At 49.7% G+C, this 24,226-nt stretch overlaps 8 protein-coding genes across 8 annotated transcripts; 3 read left to right on the forward strand and 5 right to left on the reverse strand.

Moving 5' to 3' along the window:
- Window positions 1–1,676: 1,676 nt before the first annotated feature.
- On the reverse strand, window positions 1,677–5,012 carry ALT_0271 (uncharacterized protein; the record flags this gene model as incomplete). The annotated part of the gene is made up of 1 exon (XM_033560279.2): window positions 1,677–5,012. The coding sequence occupies one exon, from the start codon at window positions 5,010–5,012 to the stop codon at window positions 1,677–1,679; it is 3,336 nt and encodes a 1,111-aa protein (XP_033416170.2).
- A 1,518-nt stretch (window positions 5,013–6,530) lies between these two features.
- ALT_0272 (uncharacterized protein) lies at window positions 6,531–7,457 on the forward strand (the record flags this gene model as incomplete). Its single annotated transcript, XM_033560280.2, has 3 exons — window positions 6,531–6,540; window positions 6,697–6,776; window positions 6,858–7,457. The coding sequence occupies 3 exons, from the start codon at window positions 6,531–6,533 to the stop codon at window positions 7,455–7,457; spliced, it is 690 nt and encodes a 229-aa protein (XP_033416171.2).
- A 155-nt stretch (window positions 7,458–7,612) lies between these two features.
- Window positions 7,613–9,776, reverse strand: nrps12 (nonribosomal peptide synthetase fmqA; the record flags this gene model as incomplete). The annotated part of the gene is made up of 4 exons (XM_089598954.1): window positions 7,613–8,077; window positions 8,186–8,672; window positions 8,745–9,152; window positions 9,475–9,776. The coding sequence occupies 4 exons, from the start codon at window positions 9,774–9,776 to the stop codon at window positions 7,613–7,615; spliced, it is 1,662 nt and encodes a 553-aa protein (XP_089456618.1).
- Window positions 9,777–9,965: 189 nt separating this feature from the next.
- On the forward strand, window positions 9,966–14,168 carry ALT_0274 (uncharacterized protein; the record flags this gene model as incomplete). Its single annotated transcript, XM_033560283.2, has 7 exons — window positions 9,966–10,271; window positions 10,322–10,960; window positions 11,113–11,308; window positions 11,405–11,577; window positions 12,805–13,170; window positions 13,223–13,437; window positions 13,505–14,168. The coding sequence occupies 7 exons, from the start codon at window positions 9,966–9,968 to the stop codon at window positions 14,166–14,168; spliced, it is 2,559 nt and encodes an 852-aa protein (XP_033416174.2).
- A 719-nt stretch (window positions 14,169–14,887) lies between these two features.
- On the reverse strand, window positions 14,888–16,144 carry ALT_0275 (demethylsterigmatocystin 6-O-methyltransferase; the record flags this gene model as incomplete). The annotated part of the gene is made up of 2 exons (XM_033560284.2): window positions 14,888–15,195; window positions 15,265–16,144. 2 exons carry the CDS (start codon window positions 16,142–16,144, stop codon window positions 14,888–14,890), a joined length of 1,188 nt encoding a protein of 395 aa, XP_033416175.2.
- Window positions 16,145–18,047: 1,903 nt separating this feature from the next.
- ALT_0276 (BNR/Asp-box repeat domain protein) lies at window positions 18,048–19,232 on the forward strand (the record flags this gene model as incomplete). The annotated part of the gene is made up of 2 exons (XM_033560285.2): window positions 18,048–18,487; window positions 18,545–19,232. The coding sequence occupies 2 exons, from the start codon at window positions 18,048–18,050 to the stop codon at window positions 19,230–19,232; spliced, it is 1,128 nt and encodes a 375-aa protein (XP_033416176.2).
- Window positions 19,233–19,623: 391 nt separating this feature from the next.
- ALT_0277 (HET domain-containing protein) lies at window positions 19,624–21,480 on the reverse strand (the record flags this gene model as incomplete). The annotated part of the gene is made up of 1 exon (XM_033560286.2): window positions 19,624–21,480. One exon carries the CDS (start codon window positions 21,478–21,480, stop codon window positions 19,624–19,626), a length of 1,857 nt encoding a protein of 618 aa, XP_033416177.2.
- Window positions 21,481–22,318: 838 nt separating this feature from the next.
- Window positions 22,319–23,884, reverse strand: ALT_0278 (uncharacterized protein; the record flags this gene model as incomplete). The annotated part of the gene is made up of 6 exons (XM_089598955.1): window positions 22,319–22,802; window positions 22,876–23,016; window positions 23,131–23,324; window positions 23,376–23,567; window positions 23,658–23,770; window positions 23,824–23,884. The coding sequence occupies 6 exons, from the start codon at window positions 23,882–23,884 to the stop codon at window positions 22,319–22,321; spliced, it is 1,185 nt and encodes a 394-aa protein (XP_089456619.1).
- Between the last annotated feature and the right edge of the window lie 342 nt (window positions 23,885–24,226).

The raw sequence follows: 24,226 nt of genomic DNA on the forward strand, positions 1-24,226 counted from the left end.
AACACACATAGTGTGATTGTCGGGTGTGATGGGAATCTGCTCTCGGACCCTATACGCCAGGATAATGCATAGTCGTCTGAACGCATCACAGTCTGCTGACTGACAACTAGCAGAAACAGGAAATTGCAGCAGTTATAGTTCAGGCGCCAGACTTTAGGCTGTCGAGTACGGAGGTGTCCATTGTTAAGTCTCAGTTCTTGACACCCTGGCTTTAGTCGGTTTCAGATAAAGAGTCTCCGGCTAATGTTGTCAAAACCCGAGTCTACTTCATATATTCATAGGAGAATGGCCACAAATTTAATTTAGGGGTCTAGGGGTCTCAAGCTACAGAAATATAATATGTATCAAACATGCTCGTTTCCATAGAGGTATCAAAAGACTCCTATTCCCTAATTCATCTCTCCCCTTGCAACTTTCCAACAAGATCAGGCAGGGTGGACTTAATCTGAAGTTCTGCTATCCGCCTTGGACCTTAAAGTCTTCTTACAGAATGACATCCAACCAACTGACAATGGCCAAGTGGGCGTGAACTATTAGCGTGGAATCTCAATGCCGAAAGGGCTAACTCAAATCAAGGAACGTGATTCTTGCCTTACCTTATCAGGAAAGCTGGTTTGCTTTAGGCTCTGATTCTTGACCTACTGCCGAAAGGCCCAAGTTCGAGGCTTTGAAGTCGGCTGGGAGTGAAGCTCATCGGATCGTCGGGTCGAAAGCCGGTGTACGCTGAACTCTATGATCTATAAGCGCTGCGGATGACAACATCATTTTGTTTTGCATCTGACTGTGAATATGTGACAATCACTGAGCCATTACTGAGGAGTACGTCCCCCTCCCTGCCGTAGCACTGTGTTCTCCCCCACAGTGACACAATAGCCATCACAGCTGCCTTACGAGGCATCGATCATGAGAACATCACATGATGCTTTCGCGGCTATACTTCACTTCTCTTACTTAATCAGGGATTTTTCTTTTCTTCCCCCTGACCCACATCTGCCGCAAACATCAAATGGAACGCCGGGTAGATTCAAGGATCCAGTCCATACTGACTACAAAACTGACACTTCAAGCCCCACCAGAAGATGCATGCATGCACGAGATCCGAACCCTCATCCACTCAAACACCACCCTTCCAGAGAGGCCTTCGGCATTCTGTGTCAAATGACATCCTACGCAACTTCAGCTTGTTCGGAAAAGTAGCTGATTACAAGGTCCTGAATACAGAACAGGTATCGACCGCGGTCAGACTGTTCACATCGAATGAGCTGCTTGCCGTCCAGAAAGATCAGTTGGAGAAGACTTTCAAAGGTTTCGATGAACGGGATGGTCTCGAGGGAGACATTGACGAACCCAGATTTGGAGATCATTCCGGAGGTCTTGAAGAAGGGTCGTACATAATGCCGCCTATTGCCAGAGGTAGTCCTAGCCTTCGAAATGAGTGCTAACATGCATCAAACTGATCTTCCACCCGAGGACTCATCGCCGCATCAGCATAGGCGCATCCGATGCCATCCCATGTAGCGACACGTCACTGTGGTCATGCACTGTTTCACTCTCAGGCGCTTCAGTCGGGGAGTCAAGTCGATCAGCGTCAAAAATGGAAACCTGGTCGTTCCGCAGGCCCAGATTGAAATGTCTGATTGAAATAACGGGAGACCCGCGCAGACTGACAATGCCAATCAATCTATTTCTTGCAGGTCCTGACCTTCCGGCACGGTTGAGGTTCTTCTGGAAGCCATGAGAAGGGGATGATCTCCCAGAAATAGTTTTGCAGCGGACCGTCTTGGCGTATGTGACTTGACGCGTTCTTCATACAGTGGCTGAGCGATCAACGTAGCTGCTGTATGTTTTGCTGCAATCTCCGGCTGATTGTGTGATCCTTCGAGTTGGATGATCGCCATCGGGGGACTCTCGTTTGGTAATGAATCATGGATGTCTTTCCAGTCACTGAGAGTACGCGAGGAGGATATGGCATCAGGGTGATTAGGCCCCAATGTTTTGTTGTGAAGCTCAGAACATTTTCCTATTAGGGTCAAGGCGTCTTGCAGCTTTCCTTGGGATTTCCAGGTATAGGCCAGGTTGCCCATGCTGGTGAGAGTATCAGGATGTTCCGTCCCTAGCACAGCCTTCCTCATCTCTAATGCTTGCAACTCAAGCTTCTCAGCTTCATCCCATCGTTCCTGCGCCCAGTAGATTGATGCTAGGTTCGACATGGCCATGAGAGTATCGGGATGTTCAGCCCCTAGCACAGCCTTCCTCATCTCTAATACTTGCAACTCAAGCTTCTCAGCTTCACGCCATCGTTCCTGCACCCAGTAGGTTAATGCTAGGTTGGACATGGCCAGGAGAGTATCAGGATGTTCAGCCCCTAGCACAGTCTTCCTCATCTCTAATACTTGTAACTCAAGTTCCTCAGCTTCATCCAATCGCCTCTGCGCCCAGTAGGTTGCTGCTAGGTTTGACATGGCCAGGAGAGTATCAGGATGTTCAGCCCCTAGCACAGTCTTACTCATCTCTAATGCTTGCAGCCCAAGCTCCTCAGCTTCACGCCATCGTCCCTGCGCCCAGTAGTTTGATGCTAGGTTGCCCATGCTAGTGAGAGTATCAGGATGTTCAGCCCCTAGCACAGTCTTACTCATCTCTAATGCTTGCAGCCCAAGCTCCTCAGCTTCACACCATCGTCCCTGCGTCCAGTAGGTTAATGCTAGGCGCACTATGCTGGATAAAGCAGAGTGGCGATTGGGACCAATTTCCTCCTGTTTGATCCGTATTAGCTCGGTGTATAGCACCTCTGCTTCATTCCATCTTCCATCTCTGTAAAGGCAATCTGCAATATTCTGAATCAAGTCAATATACTCTTTCCACTGTGCTGTGAACTCGTCTTCATATGCAAGAGATAAAGCATGTGGGAGGTACTCTCGCCAGAGTCCTCGATTTGTGTAGTGGGCATCTGGGAACACCTTGCGCATCTGATCAGCGGCCCTCTGGATCCAGTGACTAAACAGTGCATTCTTTTTTAACCAGTTCCTTGCCGCAATATGCACAAGTCTATGTAGGTTTATGCTCGTATCTTGCCTGTTGGTAAACGCATATGCATTCAGAAGTCCCAAAGCATCAATTCCGCGTTTCCTTGATTTTGGCATGGGAAGAAGGGACTGAGGGATGTTTCGCGGATTGATACAGGCCATGAAAGATAGAAGGTCGGCTGCCAGTTGGTCCTGGCGTTGGATCTGTTTGAATGAGATCAACCATGTGGTGATCACTGGATTCTGCAGATCCTTGTAGCGTCCTTCATCCTTGAAGTCCTCGCTCAAGAGTTCCACTACCTCTGGTTCATGTTCTTCTAGAAGCGCAGAGTAGGTGGACAGGCTCAGGCCATTTTTATTAATGTATGCCGATGCCTGCGTGATTGCCAAGGGCAGAAACGCCAGTTTCTCCAAAATAGCAACTGCTGTGGGATGATCCTGAAGCAAACCCTTATCTACCAGTGACCTTTCGAGAATTTTCAACGCAGTGTCCTCATCCACATCTGGAATAGGAATGATATTGGAGGATGTTAGCTCAACCGCAAGTTTCCGGTTCCTTGTGGTGAACAGAATGCGGCCTTGTTCGCTCTGAGGGAGAAAGTCCTCAAGAGCTGGACCTGCGTGATCATCTGATAGCCACATGTCCATGTCATCAGCATTGTCAAAGATCAGAAGCCACTTCCCGGCGTGCTCGGAGCTGAGGTATCTTTTGACTTGCTCCTTGACTTCTGCCGGCTTCACATCGTGAAGTCCAACAGCTTGCGCGATATTCAGGTACGTCTGCTCCATCACCTCATAGCTAGTGCATGCAAGCCAGAAGATAGAGCACTCCGTATCTCGATCCCGTATGCGGTATGCAAGCTCCAAGGCCACTTGCGTTTTCCCAACCCCTCCTAAGCCTGTAATGGCGACTTTTCTGGGCCCGTCTTTCATCATAATTAGCTCTTCCAGTCTGGTGATTTCGTTCTGACGACCAACGAATCGCGGATTCCTTCCCAGTGGGACCATATAGTGACCCATTCTGCAGTTGTTCTTTGTCAAGCCCTGAGTCATGAGAGAGACGGGCATGGCCGACAGCAACCGTTTCGCATAGGCAGCTGCTGTCAAAGCCGCATATCCTTGCCACTCCTGCTGTTTATGAGAGTCGCAGTAGTCGCATATCCCTCGGATCACCAGCGTCGGAAGCCCGTCCATAAGGCCTGCTGCCTCCATCTCAAAACAGAGTATGCCATGCTGATGAGCGAGACGGTCTCGAGCTTCAGAGTCCTTCATCACTTGGTCTCCAGATGCAATCAATCCATAGTGGATATGAGGTGTGTTGGGTGTCCGCGGCAGTCGGCAGACTAATTTGTCTTTGTCGCACTTTTCGCAGTTGCTTTCTGGGTCAACGTGGCGATACGAAGAACGAAATAGATAATCGGACCGCTGATTCGGGGGCGAAAATCGGTCTTTCATGTCAGGATTTCGATCCAGTACATCCCGCACTATTGTCAAAATAGCACCCTCTTTCCTAATCATCTCCCTCGACTCAAGGTGAGCCACATGTGTCAGAAGAGTCTGTGGCGGCTTGTTTAATGTGCCTGTCGGCTCGAATTGTCCGCCTTGGACTGCCTTGCCGTAATCATATTGGATCACTCCACTGTATCTTCCGACAGGCTTGCTGACGACGACATCCCCCAACCGGATGTCATTGCTGGTACTGGGTACCCCTCCTCCAATCCCCACCATCAGACCAAACTGGACCCGTGGGAAGGTTGAGACCATGTGAGCCATGACTGTGGAAGCAGATATGGTTCCATATATGCCATCTGGCAGACAGGCAATCACGATATAATGGCCGTTCAATTCACCAAGCACGTATGCATTCGGATCAGTGGAAGGCTTAGGCAGGAGATTATGGGTCTTGTCCAGCATGACGCTTGCCGCTGCCATCTCCAACGGGAGGGCGCATATCCACGCGACTGTGTAGTCATCGTGCGTTAAGGCCATGGTTTCGAAAAGTGAAACAGGACATAATTAGTGAAACCAGACTCCTCAGGGAATGCACGAACGCAAAAGCGAAGGGATTCTAACTGCGCACAGGAGTATGTCAAGGAAGAGTTGGAAGGGAGGAGGGGTAATCAGCTGTGTGTTCTGACGAGGCTGTCGCTCTCAGCACCTGCCTATTGGTTGAACACAATCATTATCATTGGATAATTCATCATAAGCAGTGACTTCTAGCTTCTTGATACTAACTCTATTGTCGGCCTATCAGCAATTCTATGTTCACAAGATTTGTATAGCCTCCCCATCCCGACAGAACTGAAGAATACGCACAATGGCATTTAGCCTTCATCGGATCCTGTATGGCAAAACTGTCAGTTACTGGTCTGCATACTCCAATGTTCATGTACATGCACAGGCATCTATCCCTTCGTCACCTCGTTGTCTGTCATGAGCAAACTGCCATCGGCCAGTCGATCAAGCTTTGTAGGCATCTTATACGAGGACATGTATCTCAGAGCGAGTTGTATCTCATTCGAGTGAGGTACACGTTGCACTTCATCATTAATCCCTTACCGATGCACGGGATCCGGGTATCAGAGTCAAGCTGCTGGTGAGGGGCAACAAGTCCGGCGGGAGGATATCTGGAACGTAGTGAGAATGGATACGACTCTGGGCCTCTAAAGCATCTAAAACTTCATATTGATTAGGGTCAGGACCTCACGTCAAAGGCTTCTTATTCCTTGATATGGTGCCGTAGATTCATTTAGAACTTTTATCTACCTATGCCGCCCAATTAACACACCACCTCCAAAATTGAGATTTGACTCCGACACGGCCAAATTTTCTTCAAAGTCAGTCCTGCCTGACGGAAGAGAGCCCTGAACTCGGCTGGTGTTCGCTCGATACCATTGGCAATAGCCATAAGGTCCAAGTCCCTTTAGTGACTGTATCTCTTATGAACCCCATAGTTCGGAGGAAGACACGACTCAGTGGAATTAGCGGAGTCCCGGGTAGTAGTTCCCATGACCTGCTCGCAAATAAGGATTCGAGATCCAGAGGTCATCGATTTCCGGATGTTGGAAAGGATGTTAACACAACTCTCATCATCCCAGTCGTGCCTATCACCCTTGGGTCAGCTTCATAGCGTTTCTAACGAGATTGAAAAGTCAAAACCTACAAAATGTAACGTAACCAATATATGTCAGCGGTGTTATTGGAGGTGGCATTGGTAGAGTTTCGTTCTCGCTACTATCTCTAGTTGGACACTAACATAGCCAGGGGGTCTTGCAACCGCATTATCGCTTCGTCGTGCAGGACACGCCGTGACTATTTATGAGCGAGCGGACGCCATAAGAGACGCCGGAGCATCGATCAGCTGTGCTGCAAACGGGACTAAATGGTTAGCCGAACGGGGTGTTGATATCACACTGGGCAACCCCATCCAGATCCGCCGCCAGATCCGGCATGCGTAGAGACTGGGGAAGTGGGAGATGTCCTTGATCTGTTCGATTATGTGGAAAAATGGGGATATGTGAGTAATCTCGTGGTTATATAACAACCGGACCTGGTTATCGAATTACTACAACTTCTATCGGTTTGATATGCATACTATGATGGAAGCTGCCACCGGTCCGGGGGGAGGGGCAACCTGCTGTGCTTCGATTGAACCACACATACGAGTCATTAGACGCGGAGAAAGGTGTTATCACCTTCACCAATGGGACATCCGTCCAGCACGACATCGTCGTTGGTGCCGATGGAGTTGGCGTAAGTGATGCCCACTCAATCGTATACCCTATTGAGAAGAGCCAGCCACAAGGGCCATTTATAACAGTATTCTACGTCTAGTCCTCTGTACGTCGATCATTTGGAATTCCCCCAGAGCGCAAGAGAGCAACCGCCACCTGCTATTACTGTCTAATCACAAGCTCCGATGTTCAGCGGTTGGGCCTTTCAGACATGATGCGAAGCGACGCAATTGAATACTGGGGCAACGGGGAGTACAAGGTAGTTTTGTCTGCATGTCGGGGTGGTAGCGTCCAGTTGTTGTTTATCTTCTCCCCTGCCTCTCCAGAGGATATTTGGCAGAATCTTGAGACCTGCGATGCACAAGGGATCTCCGACCAAGTACTGCAGCCATTTCCTGGTCTGGACCCGAGAATTCGCCGGTTGGTTACCCATGCAATCGATATCCGTCCTTGGCGACTCTTTGAACACTCCCCCTTTCCGACCTGGCACATGGGTCGAGTGTGTCTTATGGGGGACGCGGCGCACCCGATGATGCCTGACCAAAGTCAGGATGGTTGCCAGTCTATAGAAGATGCTGCTGCGCTAGGGATCATCTTCTTCGAGAAATACAAATTTACGTCAGATGTCAACGCCGGGCTCTGTGTGTATGAGCGGGTTCGTAAACCGCGGGCTAATAAGGTTCAGGCCGCGAGTGCATGAGCTCGGACGGACATTTCAGAGCGGATTGGTTTCTCGACTCTCACAATCCCGAAACTTTTGATTACGGGACGAGAGTAAGCCAAGAACGATTGATGATTTGCCATGGCAGCCTTGGGGACTCCGGTCGATCCAGAAGTAAACACTGCAAACAGCGGCTAGTCTGGGTGGACTGCCGGAAGAGACACATCCTTGAGGAACGGATACTGAACGTCCACGACTACCACTCTGGTCCCGAGCTTCAACGCAAGCTGGACGGTGGCTGTCACGGTGAGAACCAGTTCCAATTTTGCTTGCCGGCAGCTATCGATCAGGCGCTGCTCGGGCACGGCAGGATCAAGTAGAATGAATGCAGCACCAGACCTGATCACGGCCAACATGGCGATAGGTGTCCAACCGGATTTCTCCAAGCATATCGGCACGAATTCCTCTGTCCGCACGCCAATTGCCACCAGGTGTTGCGCGAGATTGGTGGAGAGCTCATCCAGCTCTTGGTGTGTAAACTGAATGTCCCACGCATCGACGGCTAGGCGGCTGGGATGTTCCACACATTCGTGGCAAATCAGCTCATTAACGCTGCGGGCCGACAAGGCGGGAATTTGCCGGTTCCATGAATAGATCTCCTAGATGTCCCCAGGATTCGGTGTCATGCAATCGTCGATAGTTGTTGACAATGGGGCAACGCATATGGCGTGAACCATATGTTTCAGCTGGCGTAGTATGCGCCGTACCTGCCGTGCCGGGACGAACTTTGGGTCGAACCAGGCCTTTATTTCAACGGGATCCACGTTGAGATTACAGACTCGGGTGAGAGTGTAGGTGCAAAATGCGGCGAAACTGGATTCTTGTGCTTCTGTGCCCAGCAAGCTGTAGCCAGTGCTGCCATCAATTTGCTGGATGACCAGTAATGTCTGGAAATCGCACGCCGCAGCGATATCGCCACCCCATTTTCTCATATTTTGCAACCCGGTCTGCTCATGGGGAATGCTTTGCACGGTCTGTTGAACTAAGCGGTCCAATGTGTCCTCGATCGATGCAGCGGGATCCAGCTGGATTCGCAATGGCATAGTAGCCACTGTCGGACTGGTCATGTTGAGTATACCGGGGATGGGAGCATTTCGCCCGGACACAATCACTCCATAGACGATATCATAATTACCTTCATATTGGGACTGGACCATGGCCCAGGCAAGCCGCAAAACGGCCGAACGGGTAAATCTTTCGGGGCGACCAAGTTAACCGAGTCTAGCCAATCTGCCGCCCTCTGCGGTTGGGGACGGCTGATAGGACATGGGCAATACTGCCGGAAAGACCTCTGCACTGAGGCCGGAGAGATAGTTCGTCAAGTACTCCTTATGGTCCGGGAGATGGCTGACGTAGTTTACCAACGCGGAGAAAGGGGGTGATGCTGGCAGTGCGTTCCCATGATAAACCGCTTCCACTTGATCCAGAATCCTCCGGAAACTCCACCCGTCGATCACCGAATGGTGCATTGTCAGAGCCAGTTGAAGGCAATCGGCGATGGCCTGCCGATGAATAGACATTTTGACCAGCGGAAGACCAAAGTCAATCTCGAGACATGGGCCGGCCTCCGGTTCGCCCGAATTCAATAAGCCGTCTGCCTGGTCCCACCTGGGTATTTCTCGAAGACCTGATAGATGCGTTGCGAAGATGATAGTATGATCCTGCTCCTCAAAGCTGCGGTTTGCTGAAGAACCCGAACCCAAGCTCCACGCAAGCGCTCCATCTCAGCATCCGAAAGGTTGCGGAACTCAAACACCCAGCGGCCAACATATCCTCCTCCAGCCTGCTTCCTGACGAGGGCAAACATTCCTTCCTGAAGAGGTGTACATGGGTATATATCCTCAATCATGGATCTTTCAACTTGGCACTGATCGCAAGCTGCCTGTATGACACCCTCTCTCGGATCCGCCTCGTGCAGCTGGAAAAGCGGAGATACCGTCCAATTGGCGCCTCCAGCGATGGGTTTACTCTGGGCCACCCGAGCCAGTTGAGCTACTGTTGGATAGGTGAGGCCTCGCCAACGAGGGCCACGGCCTTGATCGAATCTCCCCCGCGGTGGAAAAAGTTATCGACAACTCCCACATCACCCACGGGAATGTTGAGGGTGTTGGCCACCAGCAACGCTAACAACGCTTCGATTTCCGTCGAAGGTGCAACGTACAGGTGATTCGTCTGGTCTTTCCCCAGCAGCTGGTGGCGGCTGCGCTTGTTGGCGTATGTGCAGAGGCGCCGGCGGTCTAGTTTCCCAGTGTGCGTGAGGGGAACCTTAAGGAAGGCAAGGAAGAGGTCCGGCACCATGTACCGTGGCAGTCTGGTGGACAGGAGTGCCACGGCTGCGTTCACCCGGGTTTGAAGGTTGGAGGCGAACCGCTTCTCGAGAGCCACATATCAGAGTGGGGACCACACGTTCGACTGATCCAGTCTTATGGACTCACGGACTGCTCGGGTACGTTTTCCGTCTCAGACCAGCTATTCCCGTCAGATCTCATGGAGAGATCCATTGGATACCCAGTCTCCGGGAGATGTTGGATTGCAGATCCCCAAGATCACAACCGGCTCCGCGGTATCGGAGATGTCGGCGAGCTTCTCATTGAAACCCCCAATCTCGCACAAGGTTACCTCTACAACTCGGAGAGAACGGCAGTCACCTTCGTTTCGGCGCCCTCCTGGATTGAGAAAGAGATATTAGTACGAAATAGCCGCCCAATGGTGCTCTATAAGACAGGCAACTTGGCCCGCTTCAACCCGGATGGCAGCCTGTGTCATTTAGGCCGGAAGGACCATCAGCTCAAAGTACGTGGCCAGCGGGTGGATCAGGGGAGTTGGAATATCACCTGCGCCAGGTGCTGTCCGATGTTGAAGATGTAGTCGTATATATGGTAGTTCCGGCCGAGACGAATGGCGTTCCTTCTCTTACAGCTTTCATTCTGCGGGCAGATGAACACGCAAGACCTGAGCATGCGCCCATGCATCATCACCCTCTCTTCGCAGAACCAACATTGGAATTTCTGGAAAGAGTCCAATCCGCCAAGCAGCGACTGAGCAAGATCATTCCAGACTATATGGTCCCCACTCTCTTCCTTGCTCTCCGCAAAGTGCCGCAGACGGTCTCGTGCAAAAAGGATAGGCATCAATTACGACAAGAAGTTGTCCTGATGACCTGGGACCAACTGAGGGCATATACTACCAGCCCGAAGTGTGGGAGAAGCGTTACACCTGCTGCGCTTAAGACATGGGCGGTACAGCTACTCGCTCAGATCTGGGCAGAGCTACTTCGCCTGGACGCCGATACACTTGGGCCGGATGATGATTTCCTTGCCCCCGGCGGCGACTCCATTATCGCGATGAGGGCAATTGCAATGGCGCGCGTCAAGGGGTTAGGTCTGACGGTGTCCGACATCTTCGCCAAGTCAAAATTGGCGGACATGGCCAAGAGCGCCACAGTGTTACCCAGCGGTGTTGTAACAGCCTCTCGCCGGCCGGTGAGCTTGGTGGGCGACAACGTCCAGGAAGTCTGCATCTCACGTCTTCAGGAACAGACATGATTGGGGGAATCCTGTTTGCAGACGCCGCTTGTTCTGCCCGCGACTGAGATGCAGAAATTCTTCATTGAGGGTAGGTGCTTCGACCATAGACTCTCATGCCTCCTTATCAACTGCCGGCATGCTGCCAAAAGTCGGGCTCTGTCGATGGTGCTGGGCAAGGGGATTCGGAAGTATCGAAAATACATCGAAAACAACGTCAACCGTTGAAACTCTGTCGTGGGATGAACAGCGGTAAAGCCATCCGCGATATCGCCCTCGAGGTCTCGGCAAAGGCTCCCACCACTGGTAGTACAGCCTAACGATGTTTTCTGCTCCCCTGTGTGTATCACCCGGGTGGTGTCGGCGGTTCTTTCTCTAAATATCGTCACGAGGTGGGAGCAGGTCGGATTGTTGAAGATATCTTCAACAGTCAAGCGTACACCTTCATCCAGGGCCAGGTTCACCAGCTGCTGGGCAGCAAGAGAGTCACCTCCGATCTCGAAAAAGTTGCTGTCTTTCCGAATGAGCTCTGTGTCTACACCGAGGGCTCTGGCCATGATCCGTCGCATCTGCCCGTCCTCTGCCGTCGTGCTGTCGGTCATCGAAGGAAAACAATTAGAAAACTTGTTCACGACGCAAGTGAGGGGAGGATAGATGTGGCAGGGGCCCCTTTAAATCCCGTTCAGGCAATAGCATGCACGTCTCACCGCAGGTTGATAGCAGAACTTGGGAGACGCAAAATAAATTCCTGAATGCAAGAATGTCATCTGCATTTTCTAGGGTTCTGATTTGCGCCTTTTTGAAATGATCGCACCCCATAAGTGTGACCAGATACTTGGCTCCGGTACGAACACAGGCGGTGCTATGCCCGAGGATATTACAATGAAGCGGACAGCTACCCCTTACAGATTTTCTCTGACCGCATGACTGGGTCGATAGTCCGGCAGGGTGAACTGTCAATATCTGTACAATCTTGCACTAGATCTACATCAAACCTAGTGTTACGACTGCGTCTTACAACAGATAAGCTGTCAAGATAATTGTACCCACTCGGTCTCCACCAGTAGTGTCAATGGCAGGCAGGCCCCTTCCTCCTTGCTTAGTGGTTGAAAGTCGTGTTAGGATCTTTACAGGGTAAAGCCGTATAAATTGATAGGTCAGAAGAACCTCTTACGTGGCTCACTAAGTGCCAAGATTGTATACTCATGTCATCCTTCCTACTGTCTGAGAATGAATTGCTGTGTACCATTATAGCACCCCACCGTCATGCTTATCCCAACCAAAGCACTGAATCTGTATGCTCATTCTGTAACGGCAAGGGTGCATAGTCATGTTATATTTATAAAGCATGTGAAAGCAATTCACCGACTCTAAAATCTTTATTGTAACATAAAGAGGTTCTAGTTGCTACTTCATATCTCTCATTCATTAGGCAAATGAGTTACTAGGTTTTTTGACAAAATGCTTTTTCTGACTTTGGTTACTCTATCAGCTGTTAGTGTGTTATGCCACTTGCTACAAATCTATTGGCGCTTGCACACAGTGCCTGGTCCACTATGGGCCAAGGTCACCAATTTTCAGCGTCTATGGTGGGTGCTAACTGGGAGGGCCCATGAGATACACAAAAGTATGCATGAGAAATATGGCCCTGTGGTGCGGATCGGACCCAATGTGGTGTGCGTGTCAGATCCAGAATACATCTCAACTATATACCCAGTTCGAGAAGGGTTCCCAAAGGTGGATACTTTCTCTATCCCTGATTGTCGCTAATGGCTTCATGACTAAGGTGACTTTCACTATAGAGCGACTTCTACCGGGTACAACAGCCGTACACCAGAAAGGACGGTGCCGTTGCAGCAATCTTTAACACCCAAGACGAGGCTCTTCACAAAATGCTGAGGAAGCCGGTAGCCCATTTGTATTCTATGACAAACGTGATCTCTCTCGAATCCACCGTGGATCAAGTACTCGAAATCCTGTTTCAGCAATTGGACGCACGGTTTGCGGAGACTGGACATGTGTGTGATCTGGGAAGTTGGTTACAGTTTTTTGCCTTTGACACGATGGCTACTTTGACATTCTCCAAACGATACGGCTTTCTCGAGGAGGGCAGAGACGTCAATGGTATCCTGAATGCCGTCGGGACGTTTATGAAGAAAGCGGCTCCAGTAAGCACCTTTCAAAACAAGGCTAAAATAAACTAACCTTGAAAATGGGCAGATAGGCCAGATACCTTGGGTGGACCGCCTCCTGTATAAGAATCCGGTTGCCACAGTATTCCAACGTACAGCTGGGTCTACGATTCTTGGAATGGTGAACCAGTATATCACAGAGCGGCAGTCACGACGAAACGACACGGGACATCATTTGGACAAACCAGATATGCTGTCATACTTTCTGGAGGTTCAAGCAACCAAACTGAACGTACCACAAGGGTATTAATATTGATCCCTATTGCTGTAAGTCTTTTGTTCTTTCGAAAATCGACTAAAATTCAGCCAGGGCGCCAAAGGCCTGGACCTTCGCCAATGTAAAGGCTGGCTCTGATTCTACTGCGAGCGCCATGCAAACTATGTTTTACTACCTACTCATCCACCCGGACTCAATGAACCGCCTGTTGGTAGAGCTTGAAGAGGTGTATGTATCTGAGGACGTACGATGGCCGATTCCCAAGTGGGAGCAAGTGCAGCGATCGTCCTACTTGGACGCCTGCCTCATGGAGGCCCTCCGCTTACACCCTCCTTTCTCTTTGCCGTTCGAGCGGGTAGTCCCAGCGAGCGGCATAACAATTTGTGGGCAGTATCTACCTTCAGGAACTGTAGTCGGAATGAACCCGTACGTCGTGAATCAGCACCGGTCAACCTTCGGGGAGGATGCGGCCAGATGGAAACCAGAGCGATGGATCGGACTGAAGCCCGAAGAGAGGCGAAAGCTTGAACGCAATGTGTTGACGGTATGTTTTCTCTCTATCTGCAGTAACGAAAGCTACTCCTACTTCCGTCACATTGACCTCATTATGTCCATTTCCTCCAGTTCGGGGCTGGGCGTCGATCTTGCCTGGGAAAGAACATTGCAGTTTTTGAAGTCAAGAAATTGGTTGCAGCTCTACTTCTCCGTTACGAGGTATATCCCCCTGTCCGAGCGAGTCCTTTCGGGATACTGCTGACCGGCCAAAAAAAAGATCCAGATAGTTGACCCTCGGCGACGCCAGACAGAGAATGCATGGTTTTTCCGGCAATGGGGCATAGACGTAATAATCAAGCAGCGAGAAGCTACTACACGGAATGTGGCTTGTTTTAAATAATCCCTTCAATTCTTAATTCTGCGTCATGCTATGGATAGAAGGTTGGAAAGAGGCATGCCAGGATAAGGGAGAATCTCGAACCTACAAACAGAGTAATCGAAATCACGTTGCTTAAAATCCAACACAAAGCCATAGACCACTAGCCTGGAGTGTGATTGCGTTCACTGTAGCCCCTCCTGAGAGAATCCTGTCGCGCATATTAAAGACCTTCCAGGTGCCGTGATGCTTTGAAGTACTGGCGGTATTGTGCTTTTGAGCAGCGTAAGTATCCCATGCCATCGAGTTAGAATTATTAGTTGGCCGCCATGGTGGTCATTTTATACTTTATAACCAGTGGATCACCCTTGCTGGTGTATGTTGCCTGATACATGTAGAAAGCCCTAGCATCTGTTACTTGGCGGAAACACGTATAAACTGACTAAAATCTACCCCCTTGGCGATGGGTGTTGTAATTTAAGGGACAATCTAGCGGAATCTATACGGAAATCATTCCATATACAAAACACTTTGTACTCCTAGACAAGCCCTCGATCCACAACATTGAGACTTGGAAGCTGTGACATATCACTGACCAAAGCTAGCTATTTCAGAGCAGCCTCTATCATGCCGTACCCAGGCTTTGGAAGCATTTGAATCTGCGTGATGACATAGCCTGCTGTACCGAGTAGTTGATCCCACTCTGCACGTGTGCGCTCCTTACCCCCTATGAAAAGCATGTTGAGATCGCTGAGGACATGGTGCGCATCCGGTGACTGCTCAGGGACCACTTTCTCGCAGATGAGTAGTCTGGAATTGCGAGACATGGCAGGTGCCAGATTAGCAAGAATCCGATGACAGTAGGCATCTGGCCAGTCGTGAAGGACTAGCTTAAAGAGATACGCAGCGGCACCTGGTCACATCATGAGCACCGTTGTGTTAGTTCCAGCCACTAATCAAGCAACCCAAGCTAGGCACATACCTTTAATGGGCTGTATCTCTTCGAGGAAGTTATATGCTTGGAAGTCGACTCTACCTTGGAACCCATCCGCCTTGATATGAGTTACTGTGCCCTTGATATCCTGCAGAACGAGTCTCCCATTAAGATCCGGGTAATCTGAGCAGATCTCCTGGATGTTGTAACCACTTCCACCACCGACGTCTACTAGAAGTACACCGTCGTGGCCAGGCTGAAGCTTGTCAAACCTATAAGCTGTCACAGAAAGCGCAAGGCTCTTCATGGCATTATTGAAAATTTCCAGTCGACGAGGATCTTCCTCGAGTATGTCAAACAGGCTCTTGTCCTGTCCACCCAGTGCAAACGTAATCGGCGAATTCCTTGGATCGGTCGGACTTCGGAAGCCAAACTTTTGAAAATACTCGATACAAGACCAAATTGGGGTCTGGAAATTCTCCCACTGGTGAATCGTATAATCTCTGGCTTTGGGGCTTGCCCATAGACGCGAGAGCTTCGTCTGCCGGTACGTATTTTCGGCCACCTCTTCCAGAACATCACCAGCTGCCAGGCCGCGCACAATCCGTTTGGTAAACTCCAGGTCATACCCTGCATCTATAGCCAGCTCTCGGCACGTGAATGGTTCAAATGTGGGCAGCTTTTCAAACAGCTGCATCTCAATTGCGATCCGGACACAGGCATTCTGCAGGGGTTGGAAATTAAATCGTCGGAACGAAGTCCCCGCATCAACTGCCTCACGAAGCAACATCTTGGACGCTGATATAATGTTCTCTAGAGCGGCAGTGTTGTCGGAGGCTTTTTCGTAGCGTGCTATTGATTCTTTGAGGTTGCTGACAAGGGCAGATACCTCGACGGACGAGTCCTCGGCGCTTGATGGGAATGTCATTTCGACGTGAGTATTTCTTTTCGAATGGTCAGCTAGTAGACACCAAATATTGTCCGGCTATTGATAATGTCAATAGTCACTGGTAGTTGCAATTAATGGGGCTCTGTTATATACCGTTAACACTCTCTTTGATGGCACGGAGCCACTTTATACAGCTTCCCAAAACCCCCAAAGTCCAAAAGGTTACTCTAGGAGGAGGTGATTTCTGTGCTACAGTACATTCAGCTGCATCTAAACCGCTCATCATTCCTATCCCTCTCCCTCAATGCATTCCTGTGATGAACAAATATCTATACCAACGAGCCACGTTGTTGTACTAAACTGCCAATGGTGGCTTCCATTCAAGGTGGGAAACGATGACAATGTCGGTGTAAAAAATGCCGTTTCACACCTCTACGTAAAGTTGCCTCCGTTTGCCTGTTACATTGCCTGGCACTGGAGAAGAACCAATACTTTTGACTCGGCAATTATGAGGCCCGGCGACATATTAGCTAGCCTCCACCAGATCCTAAATGACAGCTGAACAGCTGTAAGGGTCGTGCTGGCCTATACAATCAAATATACATGTATCCCTCTGCATGCATGATGCATAATCAGTATTTCTCTTGCTATATGGCCTACACCGCAACACCAAGGCTACTGCAACACACTGTGTCTCTCATGCAGTCTGACATAGCTTCCTTGAAAACCTTCTAATAGTTGGGCAGAAAGATGAAATATCAGGCACTCTGCTTTAATTCGCGGTGTTGGGATTTTGGTTACTTTTACCGCACACATTCATTAGAGCTCTGTTAATGCGTAGTTTCATGCAACATAGACAGAATGTAAGATACCTATACAGATATTTATATGCAATACAAGCATGGCGTGACAGGGAAAGGCCAACCTCTGCTCTATTTTGTACAGTGCCTGATACCTCTAACTGGCACTTCAATGTGATTGAGGGGTTTGGTCAGAATGTAAAGACGTGGCAGATATGTACTGACATCTCCATCACTGTCCGAATGCGTCCCATGGAATAAAAGAGTCTTGCTTCCCTTGCCTGGAAATGCTGACATGCTCATGCATACCCCTAGCGCCGAAGTGGACTTTCCAGGACATTCATTATTTAGAGGTTTTGCACATAGTAAGGCCTAGGCCTGATGCGATTTGCTACTAAGAGCCACCGGACACCATATCAGGTGCTTTTCTTCCAACCCTCCTAGACCGTCTTTTGGACTCATTGAGTTGAGAGCGGGCTTATCGGCATTCGCTCTGTTTAATCGCTGAGAGGATGATCAATGTAATAATATCCATTTGCTCAAAATGATAAGGTGCCTAATAGAGCGGCTCATTCTTATATTATACGTCCGCTGTAGGCCTTGGAACTCCGACTGATGGGATACCGTCTTTAGTCAAAGATGTAGATAGACGCTTTGGTACTAGATAGAGTTACTAATCTGATATTACAGGATGAAATCCTTGGACATAACGGGTCTCTTTTTTATGCGTGTACCTATCTGATACTGATCTATAGACTATCAGACAAGTTTCCCAGCTGAAGCAACCAGGCAATGGAGTGTCAGTGTCAATGTTCCAGCCCTGTGTAGGACTCGTGTAGTGATCGACAAAAATTCATTTAAAAGGGTCAAGCTACAGTCGAGAAGATAATAATCCGATGTCACTGTCAGAACAAGACTTTAGGCTAAGATCAGCTTCCATATTTTTACTTGCGCCGATGTACATTCTCACCCCGGATTCTCCTCCGGGTCCATACACGGCTAAATGACCCTTCAGAATACCATGTACTACGATTTAACCGTCGTCGCCTATATAATCTGTATGGCTTCGTCCTTTCGCACTGTATGTATAGTGCCATCAGAGCTCCATTTCAAGCGTCTGCAGTCTCAGACATCTGGTCACAATGACAGCTCGCTCAATCACAGCCTTCATCTCTCTCCTAGCATTTACGACAGCAGCAGAGGCAGTCTTCGACAATGTCACCGTCTTTGCGCCGCCATCCAGCTGGCCTTCCCACAGCACCTCGTACGGCCGCACCCTTCTACTAGACCACAACAAGCCAGACCCCGTTCTCCTATCGACGTGGTCGTTTTCCCCGCCGGATGGGACATACCTCCCAATATACCGGTCAAAAGACGGCGGTCAAACGTGGTCTAATTATTCAAGAGTCCACTTCTCCAACAACGGAGGCTATGTCGGTGGTTCTATCTGGCAACCATTTCTCTATGAACTCCCACGGCAGGTAGGCGAGTACCCTCGCGGGACCATCCTCGCCTCGGGCAACGCTATCCCGCATGATTTCTCATCGACAAACATTGAGGTCTATGCCAGTCTGGACAGAGGGTGAGCCACTCTAAACCATTCGCGAAAAAAGTCTTGCTCATGCTCATGACATCGAAGATTCTCCTGGGAATTCGTCTCCGTCGTCGCGACTGGCGGCCCACCAAACACGACCAACGGCGCAACCCCGGTGTGGGAGCCCTTCATATCCATGTACGAAGACGAGTTGACGGTCTACTACTCCGATCAACGGGATCCTCTCCACGGCCAGAAGCTGGCCCACCAGTCGACGCGAGACCTCATCCACTGGGGTCCCGTCGTCAACGACGCGGCCTATGCGAACTACACCCTGCGTCCCGGCATGACGACGGTTGCTCGGATCGGAAACGGGAAATACCTCCTCTCGTACGAGCTGGCCAACGCCCCCGAAGTCCCGTATGCAGTCCACTACCGTATCGCCGAAAGCCCGCTCAAGTTCGACGAAGCGACGCCTTACCTTCTCAAGTCTAGAGATGGGACGATCCCGTCCGCATGCCCGTACACCGTCTGGACGCCTGTTGGCGGACCGCACGGTACCATTGTCATGAGTGACGGCACCTACTCGGAAGTCTTTATCAACCGGGACAACGGCAACCCCCGCAGCTGGATCAAGGTGCCTACCGGTAAGGGCGTGGCGTATTCTAGAGCGTTAACAGTCATGCCGGACCCGAGTGTGATATTGTTCTTCAATGGCGGTATGTTTGGTGAAAACAATACTACCGTTACGGCAGGAGAGTGGATAGTCCCGAGGCGTTCAGATCACTTTTAGGGTGTATGCTCCCTTCTCCATATAGCTCTCTTACGATTACAATAAAAACAAAATGGAGATTGATTGGTTCTTCAAGGAATCTCTATATAGGCTGAAGAAAGCATGCAGATGGTGATAGCATTGCTGTTACTCATGCAGCAGGGGAATTTACCCGTCTGTTGTTAATATCCATGATGTCTCCGGCGGGGTAGCAGGGGTTTAAAACAACTATAAAGAAAATCACATCTTAGGGCTGCTTTAGTCCTTCTTTCTCGGCAATCAGCCCGGGACAACTGCCGTCTCAGGGATGCTGCTTTAATCCATAACTCTACTGCGCCTGCTATAAACGGTTTATGTTGATGGTTCAACGCGTGATCATTGTCTCCCATATCACAAGCTACAACCATTACCACTACAAAATCAGAAACTCCTCATACTTCCCTCCCTTAATCTCAGCAAGCAGCGGAGTAGGGGTTTCTTTCTGATCCTCCGCGATGCCCTCGACGAAGGCGTTTCCAACCATACGATAATGTACCACGTCTTCCTCGGTACTGCGGAAGCCCGAGTCCCGCAAGGCAATAGGATTCATCATTTTGCCAGAAAGAATTAGTAGATCTCCTTCCTGAATGTGCCCAATGCCAATGCCGAACCCGCCCGTTGGACAATCCGTCAGCTGAAAGACCGTCCTTCCTGCGAGGGATGGCAGGTCCCGCAGGAGCTGTTTCACAAGTTTCGATGACTGGGTAGAGTCGGGAACGTCACCAGAAGAACTGGTCAGTTGTTCCAGGACGTTGAGGATATCGTCGATTGCGAACGTCTGTTGCATATGGCCATGGGCAAGAAAGGCCCATACTAAGCGTTCGGTAATGTTCGCCTCATCTACACCATTGCCCCATTCGGAAGCCGGCGCTTTGACTGCATCCAGAATCCTCCGGGCAATTCCCACAGTCTCCTCGGGGAACTTGTAAACGATTCGAGTCCTGCCCACCCTTCTGGCCCAGAACCGTAGCACGTACTTGCCCGGAAGCAAGGACAAGTTCGTCATATAATCTTTCTGCTCCCAGTCCTGAAGAGACTTGTCGATCTCCTTAAATCTAAAACTGGTTCTAGACGTCGAATCCCGATAGTTCGGCACCCATGACGGGCTGGGGCTACCCAGGATATTCCCATGGGGCCCGTCGTAGAAATGAAACATGTTGAACACGAAATCAACCCCCTCGTAGACCAAAATCCAGAGCGTGATTTGCAGTGCCACCTCGTCCGCGGTATATTCGTAATCGACGGGGTACTTCTTCTGGACGCCGTCGACCATGGAGTACAACGCGTAGAAGCGGTCGAGGGGGTTGTAGGATTGCCGCTGGACAGTCAGATCGAGCACATCCGCAAAGGACGACAGACCTTTCCGGCTGGCTGCGATATCATGCGCAAAGTCCTGCATAGGATTTGACTGCGCGAGGCGTTGCCGCGCCTCCTTCAGGCGGGTCTGGAGCTTCCGGTGGTTTTCAATGTCGGCTGCATCGCCCGCGCGCGGAGCCACTTTGCCGAGGTCTTCCATGAGGGGGGTCAGAACCTCCGGAAAGTGTAGGCCCAGATCGACTACCGCCGGGAGGGTAAAGGGGATGTTGCCGACCATGCACACGGGGAGCTTCTCGGGTAGATAGTACTCTTGGAAGGTCCAGATGCGTCCCCAGTATGGCGCCGAAACGATGTCCAGAAAGCCCTGGACAGCGTCTAGAATAGATCCAATCGTGTCGCGCCGGTTCTTCCGGCTCCACGGCCGCGTCATCTGCCGTACGTCCTGGAGGATCCCCGCCAGGTTGCTTTCTCTTCGCTTGATCATCGACATTGTCTGTTCCATGTTGGGATTTATTGGTCCGAGCCATGCAACGACAGAGATCGCGTCCTTGTAGATACGGCCCATGAGAGGGAGCTGGGTGTTTTTTTCTTTGACGTTATTTTGATCGATGCAGATAAAGTCAATCCAGATGAGGCGCTTCTTCCGGGAATGTCGAAGGCATTTCAGCGCTGCCTCAAGGTTCGTTGTGACTTGAAATGGGATGTCATCCACCAAGATTTCCACCTTTTCAACAACATTTCCCCAGACGTATGAGAGAGCCTCGAATTGGGGTGAGTTGTTCAACGACACGGTCTGCAAAGTGCATCTCACTGGGCCCTTTCCATTTTTGTCGGGTAGGATAGTGAGAAGGCGAATCTCCGCAGCCTCGGGATTCAGGGGAGAGTACGGAAAGGAGTCCGAAGGGTGATCCATCGGGGCAGACAGGCTTCTAATATATGCAGATTCAAGTACGAGCCGGTGAGATGTGAAGATGTTCGAGATGGAGATGTAGACATATTTAGTAGTGTTGGCTGTCCGAGCGCTTTGACCATAGTCAGCTTATACCCGGAGGCTGGGATCCCCCCACTTCTGAGAGAAAAGTCAGAGAGAGCACAAGTATTACTCCATTCAAGTATATTGTTGCGAATATATTGCATTACTTTCTGGCTACCCTAGCATGTAGCCTATACAAGACCTTACTGCTGAATAGACCAAGAGCCATTGCCATTCGCCTCAAGCTGGAGAACTCCATCAAAGGCCCGACCACGTTTGAAGTGCGTTGTATCTTCAGTATTATTTATGTTGTCCCCTGGAAACGTCAGAGATCGATCTACATACTTGAAGTGCTAGCTCCAGAGCTTGTGGAAGCATTGGGGGCTCATTTTCCCCTTCACCCGTCAGTATTTCTGGATCACGAGAGGCTCGCTTAGGATGTGTTCATATTGGATTTTTCTAAATAGAGGCAATGTTTGTCCATGGAATAGGGTATTCAATTAATCAGTTCGTTAAAGCATGATGAATACGGAAGTGTCTCTGCAGATTTCCTTGAAAAGACAAAATGATTATTGAATGAAGGGGTTGATTGTTACTCATTGTCGAATATATATGATATTGCTAGATATGGGCGCTAGTACCACGTGAAATTCCAGGTCCCTGAATCTCTGTACAAAATGAATGATAACAATGTAGCCTAAAGGAATAAGAACAAACCAGCAAGTGCTTCATCTCAATCCATCAAACTAAATAGCACTGTCTTAAGATCACAGTAGGACTAAACCACCTCGTAATCACCCGTTGCTAGGAGCTTTGGTAATACCACAACTCCTTCAACAAACGACCTGCCATCCGGCATTTTGATAGTAGAAGAAGAGCTCTGAGATGAACCGCGCAGCGTCACTTCCCCACACCCTGTTTTGAAGTAAAACCTAACAGGGCCAGCTGACGCAAGCCCTGATATCTTCAGACGTACGGACATGGGGAGGCCTAATGGGTGATACCTCTCAAGGGTGTCATTTAACCCGGCGAACTTGGTGGCTTCTTCGATGAGCGCATCAGCACCACCAACCAACGTGGAAACAATGTTTGATGAGTTTAGCGCGAAATTTGCCACATAACTGGATGTTGTCAGCTCGTGCAAGGTGCAGCCTTGCCTCGAAGCGGGTTCGATGGATATACGAGGGCCGCTAACGTTGAACCAGATGTCGTGGTGTACGCTGGCGGTATCGATAATAGCATCGAAGCCCAAACCCTGGCATCTACAGGAGAAAATGCTCCGTTGGCCGGGCTCCATCTCTTGACATGCACAGTTAGCGTTGCGTCAATTGTCACCTTATCGAGGGAACTGAAAGCATCCGACAGCTGTTGACCCAGACGCTGATGGGATTCATCCGAGCTGTTTTGTTTTTGAGCAATGTTCCGAACTCCTCTAGACGGACGTTGACGATTGCGTCCGTGGCGCCGTCCTTACGGCTGTCAACTCAGGCATCGAATTTCGTTCGATCCTGGGGATCACCTGCCAACTTTGCTGCGAGGGTTGCTTCACCTCCTCGGACATAGCACTTGGTGTCGCATGATCTCATATACTTTGACGACGCTTCCGTGCTCTTAACCTCCCCTTTCGCCTTCACAATGCTTCCATATTCCGCCTCGATATTCGCGGTCATAGACTCTTTAGTGTCGGATGACTCGGATTTTTTCACAATTCTTAACAGATACCGTGTACCAAGGTAGCACTCCTTGATATAGTGAGTGCCCCAGTGACCGAGAAACGACTTGTACTGTTATTTCACGGAAGAGTCATTAGGTTTTCAAGGTGGCAGCCTCCTGACCGCTCGGCGAAAGTCTTCGCTGATAGTGCTTGTTTGATCACCGTCAAGGAAGATGGAATGAGTTTTCTGGTCAAGGCTCCAGAGGCCGTAGATTGAGTCCGATTTGAACGAGCTTGTTTGGCTATAGCTCGCACTGCCACTGACCGAGACACCAGCATAGTTCACACTAAGTTCTGCCTTGGCCTCAAACTCCTTTGACAATGTCGAACCAGATTCGACAACGAGACTTTGCCTCACAGTCCCTGACCTAGGTCAGGATATAGAGGCGTTGGTTGGAAAGACGTAATCCTTTGGGTTCCCAGGAATCTTTTCGGTTCGATCTTCGTAGTTTAAACCAACAATAACATGCTTGTCACTGCGATCAAGGAGAGAACTCACATCAAAGATATCGTCGCCTAGATTACAGCTGTTAGATTGGCCATTAACAACTGATGATATGGGCACGAACCTGGTCTGAAAATGATGCTGCGACCAAGAAAATCACAAGATGCCAACATGGAGCTAGACATAGTGATTGCTGATGCTGATACTGATACTAAAGGTATGTGAGATTAGGAGGGGGACTGTGGTGAAGTATGCTCAACATGTAGCTCAAGGCAAGGAAGCAAGCCACTATATAGCCCGCAGAGCTGAAGCATGTGCAATAAATCATTGGCATAGAGCGATTTAGATTACTTCACACTTCACAGCATCTCCATGATCAGGATTGAACCTTGAACCTAGCAACATGAATGGATCATGTAATCTGTTATCTACCAAGGTAATATTGGTCATATACACTATGTGTGATAGTCTATGAGGTTTTGAAAATGTGATATATCAATATGACTTATCAGTTTTATCATTTCATT

Source organism: Aspergillus lentulus (genome assembly GCF_001445615.1).
Source record: "Aspergillus lentulus DNA, contig: Alt01, strain: IFM 54703, whole genome shotgun sequence".
NCBI classification, from domain to species: domain Eukaryota; kingdom Fungi; phylum Ascomycota; class Eurotiomycetes; order Eurotiales; family Aspergillaceae; genus Aspergillus; species Aspergillus lentulus.